Here is a 15,651-nt window from a genome sequence, read left to right on the forward strand (position 1 = left end):
TCATACTGCTGAGTAGATTTGGAGTAAGACCAGCTCCCGTCAGGGTGAGTGGTGATCATCGGGGCGCTGTACCTGCCCAAACTCCTGTCTGTCCTGTGGCATTTCACAGCCATCAAACTGATGAGACTCAGTAAAAAGATGACGGACACGCACACAATGGCGATCAGCAAATACAGATTTAAATCCGAGAAACTCTCCTCCTTTATCGGCGCGTGTCTGAATGGAGTCTTGAGGTCACCTGCGCTTTCAACAACCACAACATCAATAGACACAGTCGCTGACAGTGAGGGCTCTCCGTTATCACAAACCAAAATGACCAGCGGGTGAGTTTTCAGGTCATTGTCACTCATTCTCCTCTTAGTCCTGATCTCACCGCTGCTGGTTCCGATTCGGAACAGATTGTTTCCTTTGGGTTCAGAGATGTGGTAAGACAGCAGCGCATTGTAACCAGAATCTGCATCTACAGCCCTGATCTTGGCCACAAAGTAGCCCACATCAGCAGAATAGGGAATGTTCTCGGTGTTAACGGAACCGAGCTCGGAATAGGGCGCGAGAATCCCGGGACTGTTGTCATTCTCATCCAGGATAAAAACATTTACAGTCACGTTACTGCTGAGCGGAGGAACACCAGAGTCTGTGGCCTGAACTTTAAACTCAAACGTTTTTATATCTTCATAGTTAAATGACTTCATGCTCTCGATCTCTCCCGTCAATGAGTTTACTTTAAAGAGCGCTGAAACAGGACTACCAGTGACAGAGCTTTGCAGTAAAGAGTATGTTATTTGTGCATTTTCCATGATATCAGCATCAGAGGCCCTCACTGTGGATATAATGGAGCCCAATTTGCTGTTTTCGGGCAGATATGCATAAACTACAGAATTTGGGAAGCGAGGCGCATTGTCATTCACATCAGAGACCTGCACTTGTATTACTTTAGCTCTGGACATTGGCGGTGACCCTTCGTCTTCAGCAATGACTGTGATGCTATACTCTGTAACGTTTTCCCGATCCAGCACGCCATCTAAAGCTAATGAATAGTAGTTCTGAAAGGATGACTGTAATTTAAATGGACTGGAGCTGGCAAGGCGAACGCGTACTGCTCCGTTTTTACCTGAGTCTGGATCTGATACCATCACTAGGGCAATTACTGTTCCCTTTCCCGCGTTTTCCTCTACCGGGCTAAGAAGTGATGTTACAGTCACATCTGGGGGGTTATCATTAATGTCTAGGACCTCTATTAAAAGCTTAGTATGACCTGACATAGTCACTGGACCTTTATCGGTGGCTTGAACTCTGATTTCAAAAGCTGCCTTCTCCTCATAATCAATATCACCCTTAATTCTGACATCTCCACTTTGCGCCTCAATTTCAAACATCTCCAAAATATTTTGGGGTGTTCGATTGATAAAGGAGTAAATTATCTCCGCATTCAATCCTTCATCTAGATCTCGAGCCTGTAGTCTAGTTACTGTGGTGCCAATTGGCGCGTGCTCTGCTATGGAGACTTTATATAATGATTTAATAAAAACTGGAGCGTTGTCATTTGTGTCTATCACATTAACTTCGATCACTACGATTCCTGTCCTGGCAGGCGATCCGCCATCAACCGCAGTCACTGTGAACTCAAGCCGCGGAGTCTTCTCTCTGTCCAAAACCTTCTGAAGCACTAACTCGGCGAAGATAGTCTTATCAGTTTGAGTTTGTACATCTAAAGTGAAGTAATCATTAGATGTAAGTGTATAGGTTTTTACTGAATTCACTCCAATGTCTGCGTCATGCGCGCTCATATAAATGGTTATTAATTCTCCTCATCATCAGTGTCATTCAAATTAAACTACTGCAGCATGGAGGATGGAGTCTGTCAAACTGGTTAGACTTATGTAGACCAAAAACAAACAAACAATAAAAAAAGTATATTAAAATACAAAACTTTTTTCCAAAAAGATTTGAATAGTGCAGAGCAAAATGTTTATTTATTTATTTATGTTTTAGTTAAACATTATTTGGACAGTAATGCTATTATATATATATATATATATATATATATATTAAAAATCATTAAATTTAATGATTGTCATCAAATTCAATTACAAAATATAAAAGTGTCTGTATACTACACAAGTTTCCTTTTTAAATAATTAAACTTACACAATGAGTGTGCATTAAGGTTAAACTAAGAATCAAAGCACAGCATGCATGTACTCCTTTCTCTCAAACTTAATGTTTTCACTTACAGTATGTGCTCCTGCTCTTTTTACCGCAACCATGCAAACACACACATACACATAGAATTTCATAAAACCAGTGAAATCAAAATAATCTTATCTAATGAGCCAATTTATAAACAAGTGTGCATGTGAGAAAAATAAATCATGTAAAAGTGGGGCATCCTTGCTAAATATTTCACCGCATGATTCCTGAAGATGAGTGTGAGCAAGACAGAGGGAGAGAGAGATAGAGAGAGATAAATAGAGATGGAATTTACTTTCAATTTCTGTGTAATCCAGGGATTAGGTTCTGCTGGCAGCCTCCTATGTCCTATTTATATCCCCTCAAAAATGATTTCAAAAATGAATAATCATAATCTCATGCACTGGCAACAAAAATATGAAGATCACACTAGGCCACATAAATAGCAAGTCTTGTTGCAGAATCTTTTCTCAGAACTAACTTCACTTTTCTTTATTTTTATTAAATAATTATCAAGTCCTGAAAATACAAAAAAAATATGAAAATAAGTATCATAAGAATAAGTAAAAGTTGCAAATAAAAAAAAAAAGGTGATAAACATATAACCGAAAATGAACAAACTGTATATGAAATACTTGAATATTAATTAATGAAATGTGTAATTTTCAGTTCTATATACAGGTCTTAATAAATTTGGTCTTAAGTAATTGTTTTTTTGTTTTTTACATTTGCTTAGATTAAATATAGTGGAAGACACTTATTAGGAATAAAAATGGTAGGTAAAATAAAATAAGATAAGGCTTCAGCCTATACCTTTTCCAGTTAATATGTAAAATGATGTATACTTATTATGGAACTGTGAATGAGGGCCAGAATAAAAAGTAAAAAAATAATAATAATAATAAAAAAAAGGAACGCTTACTTACGATAAATATTCATATTACTCAAACATGGTTCAAGCAACACAGCATATACATTGGTGCACTGAGTTAATAGGTTCAATAACCGATGTTTAAATTGAAGTAAAATGAGCCTTGGATCAATTCTCAGTGTTCAATAACAGAGCATTAAAACTGTGACACTTAAATGTGCATGTGTAGAAACATTATTGAAATGAAGCATATTGAATACATAATACAGAGTTTGGTCATACTATGGCATATTCATTAACCAGAGGCTGAATCTGACCTTTCTGTGTCTGTGTGTACATACATGAAAAAACGAATTGCCTGAGGATGTGTGGAAGCAATGTGAACACCAGAGGGGGTGGTTGGATAGTGTGTGATTTCATCAAGGGTGGGGCTGTGATGAGATGTGTGTGCCTGTGTGTGTGTGTGTGTGTGTGTGCATGTGTGAGGGAGGGTCTTTCACATCTAAATGTGGTAAAGTGTAATCTGATGAATTAAAGATAGAGATAGAAGTTGGTGTATAAACCAGCATATTTATCATATAATCAGGATTCTGTAAGAGAAAAAGGCAGGTATGGTTATATACAAACATACATTATATATATGCTTTTGCCTGGGAAAGAGAGAGAGGAGAAAGGGGGAGGGGTGATGTCAGGCAGCAGAGAACCGGCTCTGCAGAGTAAACCTGTTGTCACGGAAACCGCATTACAGCAGGAGGGGGCTTTTCAGTGAGAGTGAGGCAGAGGGGCGATAATAGGGACATTGATCAAATGAGCTATAAATCACAGTGTTTCATCTTATGAATATTAACATTAAAAGGGAGTCATTAATATGACAGTCAGGATGAGGAAATTATAATGAGTCTCCCTGCATTTCTCTCTCTCACACAAACACGGTACATTCTGGAGAGCAGGTCAGCTCAAGCAGTGATGTGTTGCTACTGCAGCAGAGACACATGGTCCTGCTGACTTCTGTCACCTTCCCCACAGACACGCTTCTGCTGTGAGCCAAAAACACTGCTAACACACCCTATTGCATATTAAAGGGGTCTTATTATGTTTTTTCAACTTTAGTTAGTCTGTAATGTTGTTGTTTGAGCATAAAAAAGATCTGCAAAGTTACAAAGCTCAAAGTCCACTTCAAAAGGAGATATTTTATTTAACAGAAATCACTTTTCAAAAACTACAACGAATGACTCGTTTGGACTACAACACATATTTTCCGGGATTTGTGATATCACAAATATCGACGAATGGGACGAGACCTGGTTGAGCTGCACTAGAAGGCAACGAGTGTTATCACTATGTAGGGCTGAAACGATTAGTCGACATTATCGACAAATATTTTTGTTGTTGAGTAGTCGTTTGATCTCATATGACCTAATCATTAGTTTAGGTCCTAATGTAAGAGCCTGCAATCACGCGGTTTGACCAGTGTTGCACTGTAGCGCAAGACTGTAATTCAGCTCTCCTGGTGCAAATCAAGAAAAGAAGACGCAGCGGCAGCGCCAAACCTGATGGTGCGTCTCCACTGGCACGTAGCGAGCGCAGCGGAGCTAGCATTTCAATTAATTCCTATGGAAGCTGAGCTTAAACGCTTACGCGGTACATTATGGGATTGAAAGCGTTGCAGAGAAAGCGTTGAGAGCAGCCGAGAGCATCAAAAAGTTTGGGTATTCCTCGACTTTATACAAATATCGAGCGAAAAACGCTGGGCGACAACCAATCGCTGGGAAAAGAAGAGGATGAAACGCAAACAGGGTGTAAACATTGTTTTCAGAGGCGTGCTCTGCCCTAAATTTGACACGCCCCAAAGCAGTGGTGTTGTAGCGTTGCCAGCGGCACTGAGCGCAGATTTGACACTGTAGTGGAAACGCACCGTGAGGCTGCTAAGCAATGTTTGAATGAATATGTAAATATATACTGCACGCTTTCCTCTCAGTAACAAAATAAACACATCAAAAACTGACAGCGGTGAGAAAGCAGCAGTTTAAAACGCGTCTGATTACAGCGATGTGGATGTTTGCAGGAGCTCTGCTGTTCAGTACTCCAGTAAAGTCCAGTCATGTCACCTTTATTTATATAGTACTTTATGCAATAGATAGCCTTAAATCAAGCAGCTTTACAGTATTATTAAACATGAAAAACCAGAGTCAGAGTTGCTTTCAGTTAGAATTACAACTTGATTTTCTGTTATAAAGCAGCTCTCCAGTGTGGAGCTAGCAAAAGATAAAATATTTTTATTAGTGGGGAAAAACAATATTTCATTTAAGTTATAGTTTAGTTTGCAGAGATCAAAGTTTGATCTAGCTCAAGACTGTTTTGATTATCATAACCCTATAAGGTATTTTAAGAGAGATTATGTTGTGAATAAAATAGTTTATCCAAAAGTAAAACGTCTTATCACTTAACCTTTATTTTGTTTCTTATCCATATGATTTACAAAAAGAGATTTTAGGCAGAATGATGTATCATTCAGCTACTTTTTCATATAGCTAAATTAATTGTATAACTGTAATTACATAATATGGCTTTCAAAAGATTAAGTGATTACCTTAATTTATTTCTTAGAATATGTATAACTCAATATTTTAACTAATTGCAAAAGCTGAATAATCAATAAATGTCTGCTGATTAATCAGCGAAATAATCGACGATTAGTCGATTAATCGGTCGAATAATCGGCAGATTAATCTATTATCGAAATAATCATTTGTTGCAACCCTATCCCTATGTCGGAGACACGCTAGCGTCAACAAGGCAGACGCACTTAGAGTGGTTACAATCATCCGGGTTTAAATCGCGCTCAAATTGATTTGATTTTGACGCAATATTTACACTGAAGCTCGCAGGCGGCTATGGTAAGGGGCATGACATTTCCAGACTAGGCGCCGAGTGCTGCCAATCACAACACACACTGGTTATTCAAAAACATTAAAACCCATTATAAACAAGGCATTTGTTGCATCCAGTGGGGACATAATTACTGATTATAATAACTTATACTGTCTTTTTACGCGTTGCGTTGCATTGCATCGCGCCGCGTAAACATAAAACCCTGTCTGCATTTGTGATCGGAGAAATGACAAACAACAAGTGCTACTCTACACTGCCCAAAACTCGCATTTGAATCATTAGTGGCAAATGATAAAAGAAAACGTACTTACGTGAGTCAGAACTACCCACGTTTTAGTCTAACATTACTCTCCCAGGATCAGTAAACAGTCCTCCATAAAATGTGCTGGCGATCCACAGCACTAAGTTAAAGTATTTCCTCAGCGACCAGCACAGATCAGCTCTAGGCATGACGAAGCGGATAACCATTTTAGGTAGGTGTGGCTGACTCTTAACTTTTATAAAGAATGTCTCTTTGGATTTGAGACTTTAGTCTTTGCAACTTTACAGATCTTCTTTATGCACCAAGAGCTTGTAACACTCCAAAGAGAAAGGAAAAATTGAAATCGCATCATATGACCCCTTTAAACATTCAACAGATTACAATACCCCAGTATGGAATCACAATTAACCCAGTTTACATTCCTGGTGCTAATGTGAATTATTCATTGGTGCACATTATTCCTAAGCAACAAAATGTTTCTCTTTGTAATCTTTCATCAAAATGTAACAACTAGTTTTGCCTATGAAAGAACTTTAGTTTTCTCATCCTACATTTTATTTCTTGTTGAATATTCTGTTTTACTTTGGAATGTGTCACATTATGGAAGACGGGTATATGTGCTAGTTGTACATAGAAAAAAAAGTGTATATACTAGTTCTTGCAGAGTTGTTTCTATAGAAGAGAGCACACATACTCCCACAAGACACTTACAGTATATACTTTGTTGAGGAGCTGCTGCAAATATATGCTTTTCTCCTGATCAAGAGAGTGACTTTAAGAATATCTAATCTTTCACTAAAAATCTAGTACTGATGCACAGAATATATGACTAGACTACAGGGTCTTAGAAAGAGAAAAAAGCAGCTGCTTTCCCTTAATGTCAGAAAAATCTGTGAGGAGATGGAAATACTTAGAACTGTTACAAGCCATAAGTTAAGTTGTATGTTAATTTTCTGAAAAACCATCCATTCCACAGACCACACACATATTTTACAATCCATTTTATGCCTTTTCCCTCTCTGTCTTTCTAATTGCAATGAAAGCAATCAAATATTTCAGATTAAATTCTGGTTTTGATAAATTTTTAATCAAAAGCAAATTAATTCCACCATGTGTTAATATTAACTGAGCAGATGCCATCAAACATACACACACACACACAGTTTATGTCTATCAGACTCTCAAGAGAATAATCGTCCAATGAGGTCCGAGTATTGATTTACATTTCGCCTGGTTTTGTTCACAGATGTATGGGCCACACCCTCAGAGAAACCAGCAATGAGGAGAGGGTGTTTCACAAGGACAGATAACACATAAATCACACACACACACACACACACACACACACACACACACACATACACACACAAAAGGAAAGGGTTAAAGCTTTAAAGCTGCAGATTTCAATGCAAAGGTTAACGAGATAGAATGGATAGATGGAGTAGTGCCGCAGGCGTGTGTGCTGAGATACTGCAGAATGACATCAGCAAGAACGCTTATGGGACATTTCAAGTGGACAGAAACAGAACCCAGTGTTCCGAAAGTTATATTCTATATTCAACTCTCTCTCTCTCTCTCTCTCTCTCTCTCTCTCTCTCTCTCTCTCTCACACACACATAAGCTGAACATCATCTTTCACTCACCTCATCAAAACTTAATAATTTCACTTGGTCTCATGCATTATCAAGAGCTTCATATCCTAATTCTTTTAAAACCACGTTAGCTATATTTCTATCTACTTCAAAAAAGAAATGTCATGGTCTTACCTTGAGTGTGCTCTGGGGACACAGCATATGCAGGGAGAGCACAATAAAAAAAGAGAAGAAGAGAAAGGAGCAAAGGTTAGTACTTTACTTTTGTTTAAAGCAATATCTTGCAGTGCACACATTTTCAAACTCAAACAGATGTGAGATCCGGTCAGAGGCCCAGCTGTGCTGAGACACAGATGGACATTTGGAGTTTCCCTGAAGGAGACCTACAGTTGCAAAAAGACAACATTTTTTTAAAGGAAATGAAACAATACATATGTTGATTAAATGTGGGTTAAAATACATATAATACCAGCTTAAACTCTGAAATGTATGATATGAGATATTTAGTTTTAATCTTCCAGGTCACCTAAGTCAAACAACGTGGCCACCATGTACTTACCATTGTTAGTGGTATATAATATTTACATATATATAAATAAAATCTCAAAATTTTACATCTGTAAATAGTATATCTTTACATTCATAAATCTGTCTATTGTGTATTTTCTAGCTTTTTATTACTGTATTGTATAATTTTTTTCTTTTTTCTTTTTAAAAATATTATTTTGCTATATTCCATTTTATTTGTTTTTTTTTATTGTTGTTTGACTTACAGACCGGTTTCCCTTCTACCTTTCATTGCAAAAACACCTGCTCGCATCTCAGCATGTCTAACAGACATTTCTTGTTGGATGACGGACCATCACCTTCAACTCAACCTGGCTAAGACAGAACTGCTTGTGGTTTCAACAAACCCATCACTTTATAAAAATGTCACCATCCAGTTAGGCTCATCAACCATAACTCCTTCAAAAACAGCTAGAAACCTTGGAGTTGTGATTGATGATATGTTGATTTTCTCAGACCTCATTGCTAAAACTGCCCGGTCTTGCAGATTTGCTTTATACAACATTAGGAAGATCAGGCCCTTTCTTTCAGAACATGCAACACAACTCCTTGTTCAAGCTCTTGTTCGAGGCTGGACTATTGCAATGCTCTCTTGGCAGGTCTTCCAGCCACTTCTATCAAACCTCTACAATTAATCCAAAATGCCGCTGCAAGATTAATCTTTAATGAGCCGAAACGAACGCATGTCACACCTCTGTGGCTCTGTTTATCAATTTGCACTGGCTACCAGTAGCTGCTCGCATTAAATTCAAGGCATTAATGTTTGCCTACAAAACCACCACTGGCTCTGCACCCATTTACCTAAATTCATTACTTCAGAGTTACAGTATGTGCCCTCTAGAAGCTTGCGTTCTGCAAGTGAACGGCATATTATTGTGCCATCTCAAAGAGGCACAAAATCACTTTCACAGACTTTTTCATTAACTGTTCCCTCCTGGTGGAATGACCTGTCCAACTCAATCCGAGCAGCTGAGTCCTTAGCCATCTTCATGAAACAACTAAAAACACATCTGTTCCACCTTTATTTGACCCTCTAACTCTAACACTTTCTATTCTATTTTAATTCTACTTTATCTATATTTATCTTCTTTTTTATTTTTTATTTATTTTGTATAATTTTTTTTATTTAAAAAAACAACAAAAAACAAACAAACACTAGCTTTCTATTTTTTCTATTCTATCAACTTGTTTTTCTTTGTGTGTGTGCGTGTATATGTGTGTGTGTATGTGTGTGTATAATATATATATATACACACACATTACTACGTGTACTGCTTTAGGCTAACCGAGACTTGTCATTTGCACTTATATATTGTTGCTCTTTTGTTAGTTTTGACTGTTTTTATCGTCCTCATTTGTAAGTCGCTTTGGATAAAAGCGTCTGCTAAATGACTAAATGTAAATGTAATGTAAATGTAAATTGTGTAATTCCAATGTAGCCTATGTCTGCACTATTTCTGTACTTTATTCTGCACTGGAAGCTCCTGTCACCAAGTCAAATTCCTTGTGTGTGTAAACATACAAATAAAGCTCTTTCTGATTCTGATTCTATATATAGATTTTACAAATGTATCTGAGATGAGCATATAGACGTTTTAAACTTCTAGACTATTGGGAAGGCATTTATAAAGGTCAAAGCATCAACATTTAGGGGCTCTAAATATGCCAAACTCTGAGATAAACACATACACATTTCAGCCTCCTATAACTTGCTGGAAAGGCTTCTTATGAAAATTAAAGTAAATGTTTTTGCATACATAATTACAGCAGTTGTGAAAAGTTTGCAAACTTGACAACCCATTCGGTGCAGTTTTCAGCCCAAAAAAGAATATGCATTAACAATAATCCTTGACAGTGACAAAAAAACCTTTAAGTGCAAAGAGCAAATGCATCATCAATATTAATGCCTGTCTTTCAGAGTTAAACTATGCATGTAAAAAGAACAGAACATTCAAAGTCAGGGAGAGAGAGACATGATTATAAGCATGACGAAAGGAAACAATGAAAATGGAGCAAAACAGCAAAAAGAGAAGAGAAATAGAGTGAGTGGACTAGTTAAAAGGAGGAGAAAAAAGGAACAGCAGCATGAAAGAATGGGGTTAGTGGGGGAGTGAATTAAAGGAAGATAAAGGGAAATTAAACAGGGATTAAAAGGTGGAAAAAGAGTGAGAAGCAAGATAAAAGAAGTGTGTGAGAACTAAATTAGACAGTCAGTAAATGAACTAGCATTAATTGTTAAAGTTTTTAGTGGCTCCCAATGGACTCCGCAAATGTGTGTATATTGCACGTGTGGATGGCAGGTCTTTTGAATGCTGGGTAAAGTTCTCTCCCCTTCAGACCACTCTAAAGCTGATGACTTTCCTCTGTAATCCCATTAGAAAGCTCATAGTAGAATTACTGTCTCCCTGGCTATGCTGACAGGCCTAATCCAACAGCACACATCAACACCACCGAGAGCACGGCAAGCGTGTTGGACCAGATTAACCTCAAAACACCTGAGCTTGATTCATGATTCAGACTAAAAGACTGAATCTCTGAAGACTTAAGAGCCAAAAAGACTCTCTTCAAAGCGATTCTGAAAATATTGACACTTACAGAGTGACAGAGTGATTCTGAAGAGTGCAAGGTCACTGCTAACTTGCATATTCCCTAATGACAGTTCAAGCACACTAAACACAATTTGTCACAGCAGTGTTCATTACTAACTGACAGAATGAATTAAATGCTTTTCTGTCTTCTTGATGATGCTTAAAATATAATTGCTACAGCGTTTAATGCAGTTTATTCATGTTTAACAGAAAACACAAAAACTACAATAAGTGAGAGATGTTTTAGTCCAGACGTTTTCAATCTTTACAGACCCAAAGAACATCAGTGAATGTTCATTTATAATAACCGGAAATGTCCTCACAATAATTTTCACAGATCCACAAGGGTCTGCAGACCTGGTAAGTGCTTTCAAATCTTTGCACACACAACTAGGGTGAATTCCAAAATGCTTTTTTTGCATCCTTGAAGGGCACTTCTGGAAGGGGAGCATCCAAACGAAAGTAAACAACTGAATCTCTTCACAAAGGGCCCTTCCAGAAGTCTGTTAGCGAAGGGAACATGCGATAGTAACTTCACGGAAGTGATTTCCATTTGTGATCATGTGATCTTTGGTTAGGAGATCTTGCGATGCTTTTTAAAGCAAAGTTGGGGTTGATTTAGAGTTCACATACAAACGTAAATAGAATAGGCTAATTAAATTTGTATATTTTAATGTAAGACTACATATTTTTCGTTAGTGATAGAAATATGATTTAAGACGTGTGTAAGCAAGTTTAGTTTGAAAACGTTTAATAGTAAATAAGACACAATTAGACAATATTTGAATAAAATAATAAGAATAATAAGAATAAATATTTATTTCCAACAACTGATGGAATGCTGCATGCATGCGCAGGGTTGTCAAGATAACATTTGGTCAGTCATTTCCATCGCCAAGTGAGTTCCAAACGCTTATACGAGACAGTAATGCCCTACACCCTTCAAAGAACACACTTCAAGGGAAGGGAGTAGGGGCATAGGGATGCTCACTTCCATTTGGAATTCGCCCCTAATCATAGAGAAAAGAAAAAAAATAATCATGATGTCCTGCTGAACCCAAAGGCAGAATGGTGACTTAACCTCAGTCAACCTCAGCTACAAGCCCACATTACAGCCGACACTCTGATTACCTTCAGTAAGGTCACTGACCATCAAACTCACCGACACTGATCAAGCTAGAACCATCACACGTTTATACTAGCATTGTTATTGCCAGTGAGTTTGATGATCAGTGACCTTTACTGAAGGTAATTAGTAATTACACATAGAGATATAAATAATAAACCATTATAGGTATATCATCTGTATTCATATTTAAATTATTAGGGAGGACAGAGAGAGTGAGAGAGAATGAGTTTGAGGCATAATTTTTGGTTTGGAGCACAAACCGAGACAACACCTCTAAAAAATGATGACATCATACTAAATTATTCCACATAACAATCAAACATTCTATGAACAAATAATTGGTGTATACAGAATTCAACAGATCTGCAGTTACAGAAGTGAGTCTCATACACACACACACAAGTGGAGAGTTTACATCTACGCAATGAATATTACAATGAGAAAAATTAGAAGGAAGAGAAAGGACATTTTAACTGATCTTTAACTTAACTGAAACTTGAACTGATCACAGTAAAAGAAACAAAATAAGGAGTGAAAAGGAGAATGAAGTAAAGTGAAAAAAGATGAAGGAAAATATAATGGACAAAAGCAAATCTGACACTAATTCAGAACCTGAGCTGATCGAAATGTCTTTCACAGCTGACACACACACACACACACACACACACACACACACACACTGCTTTCTTTTAGAGGGAGCAGCTGCAGAAGGATGTGGCTGGAATCACTCTCAGGTCTAATGAACACACACACACGTCTAAAGTGTGGCAGACACACAGAAAATTCATGCTAATTCCCTGCACCTGCATGCCATTGGCCATCATTCTCAAAACTAGAAACAACCAGCAAGCACGATTGCTGTAATGATGAGAGAGAAGTTATGTATAACCAGGCAAGTATGGACATAAAACCGCAGTTCTGCATATTTAAGCAGAATCAACACTGGAATTCCTGTTCATTAATAAAACATTCTGCCTAATTTTGATGATAGTTTCAGCAACCAGTAAGAGTTTAGTACTGTCAGCTATGTTTAACCCTTTTTACCACATTTAAATTCATACAGTAGAATTCCACAGATTTTCCACTAAAATCAGTGCAGAAAACAAAGTCAGGGTCTGTGTACAAGAAAGCCATTTGAATTCAACATTAAAAGCAGATTCAAGCAAATAAATTGTATTTTAACCATAAACGAAAATAAAATGCATTCAATACAAAAATAAATGCATTATAATCAAATTTAGGTATATATGCATAAATGCAACCTCTTAATTCAAGACAGTAAAAACAAAAAACTAAACAAACCTATAAACACAAATCAAACAGAACAATTAAACTAAAATAAATACTACTAAATAAATAAAGAGATGCAGTTTGCAAGGTTATCCACACAAAACCTTTTTTTTAGAAAAAGAACGGAGAGATAGAATTCAGCCATATTTATGCTGTAGTCAGTGAACAGACTAAATTATTCACATCATGCTGGCCTACATCTTCCAGGCAAATGTCTCTGTGTGTGTGTGTGTGTGTGTGTGTGAGGGATGCAAGGATGCTGTTCGAACTCAAACATGCTCTTAAATTCACAGCGGCATTAAAAGCTTCAGTGAACTCTGCTGTGACGATCCCCAAAAGAACAACTCTCACTGGAGAAGTTGCTCTTCTAGAGAATAAAAACTGTGATAACAGAAACACTGTTTGGAAAACTACAGAGCAGACTGTCAGATTTCTCTGTATTGTAAAGCATTTATGGGGAAAACACAAATAACCTCAACTGTGTATAAACCTTTGCATAGATTTCACCTTGAAAGTATGCCTTCACACAAGATTTGGCAGTTTTCAAACAAGCACACATGCAAACAATTATATAAAAATACATACACCAGAGCATGTGCAAAGTTCATGTTATAAAAAATAGTATAAAATGTGCATATACCCAGTTTGTACATAATGTTTACACATTACATTATCTTACATCAACAGAAACGCATGAGATGCACAATGACCCACATGTGCATGGAACATGGATGAGACATACACACATCCACACACATACGGCCTGTATTTGACATGCAAGTGTGAGTCACTGTCCAAATGTCTTTGCCACTCACAAAACATACATACACACATTCTAGCATACCCAGAAGACTACACAAACATCACTGGCTGTCATTTCTACATTTCTTCATTTGCACACAGCATCTAAAATTAACACTGGATAAGCGCAAAATGAGAGTAAAATTGCTTTGACGAGTACATTATTGCAGGACAGTTAGCCGGTTACTTTATCAGGAAGAATAATAAACATTAGAAATAAACATTATTGTCCCTCTCACTTTCTCTCCACTTCATTCTTTTCATTTTTCCCCGCTTTTGTGCATTAATAATTTACAGTATGAGTCTAAATCTAGGTGTGTTCGCTCATGCATGTACATACATGTTCACAAGCACACAATTCACGACGTGAATCAGTGGCTGCGTCCGAAACCGCCTACTCAATGAATAGGTACTTAATTTCAATAAGTACTTACTTAACGAGCGCTAAAAGAGTAGGTACTCTACAGCCAAATCTCGTTAAGTATGAATGCGATCCAGGCAACAGCCGCCATGTTGATGTTAGCATGTGATCTACGACGTTACAAGCGCAACAACATAAAATATACAAGCCACAGGTTTAATCGATCTCTCTGTAAATATTTTGATGTTTATGAAATTTCCTAATTTTGTGGTCTTGTTGAAGAAACAGCTGCCCTTTTATTGTGATTGTAGTATAACCAATACATTTTGGGTTGATTTAAATTTTTATATTTTTAACCCTACTAATATGACCCACAGTTCAATCTATAAATGTATTATTTTTCCATAAGAAAACCCAAAATTACTTTACTTTATTTTATGTGCAAAACTTTTCATCCACAAGAAAAAAACCGGCTTAAATCTCTTAAAATAATAATTTATCTTGTTTCATCCCTCCGGCTTATAAACAACAACAACAAATGCAATATTTTGATGCATTGATTATATGAATATTATGATTATTCAAAGATATTTAACCTTGTCATTGTGCCTTTTTTTCTGTGTATATAATCTCATACTATGATGTATGCAAACCCATTATATTTAGGTTTTCTGCTGTTTGTCATTATGATTGTTCATTGTTAAAGATACGACCATCTTTCCCTGAGCTTGTATGTAATTATAAGTTCTGCAGTAATAATAAAAACAGAACATAAGATGGACAGGTGCATCTCACAGCATCAGTAACTCCACAACCCTACCTAGTACGGTTTTCCTCAGCATATCCATACCAGAAGCAGGCATGCATGCGTGAGTTACAGCACCCTCATAGGCGCTAATATGGTGAGTGCAATAATTTAACGACCACGTTTAATTGACATGGCTGTTGTATGAAAAAGTAAGTTTAAATTAATTAACGGTATAAATACAAAAACGGATGAATATACAGGTGCAGCTCAATTAGAATGAAGTTCATTTATTTCAGTAATTCAACTCAAATTGTGAAACTCGTGTATTAAATAGATTCAATGCACACAGGCACACAGACT

General features: G+C 36.9%; 1 protein-coding gene across 1 annotated transcript in view; it reads right to left on the minus strand.

Annotated features, from left to right (window-relative positions):
* Nucleotides 1–1,748, minus strand: part of LOC107596380 (protocadherin alpha-2-like) — a 24,668-nt gene extending 22,920 nt beyond the window's left edge. Inside the window, exon 1 of the mRNA XM_016287103.1 lies at nt 255–1,748. Within this exon, the coding sequence (XP_016142589.1) occupies nt 255–1,376 (1,122 nt within the window). The 5' untranslated portion in view covers nt 1,377–1,748. The remainder of the gene's footprint in view (nt 1–254) is intronic.
* Nucleotides 1,749–15,651: the final 13,903 nt, after the last annotated feature.

The sequence above is a fragment of the Sinocyclocheilus grahami genome, unplaced genomic scaffold (assembly GCF_001515645.1).
Source record: "Sinocyclocheilus grahami isolate Dianchi unplaced genomic scaffold, SAMN03320097.WGS_v1.1 scaffold218.1, whole genome shotgun sequence".
Lineage (NCBI taxonomy): Eukaryota > Metazoa > Chordata > Actinopteri > Cypriniformes > Cyprinidae > Sinocyclocheilus > Sinocyclocheilus grahami.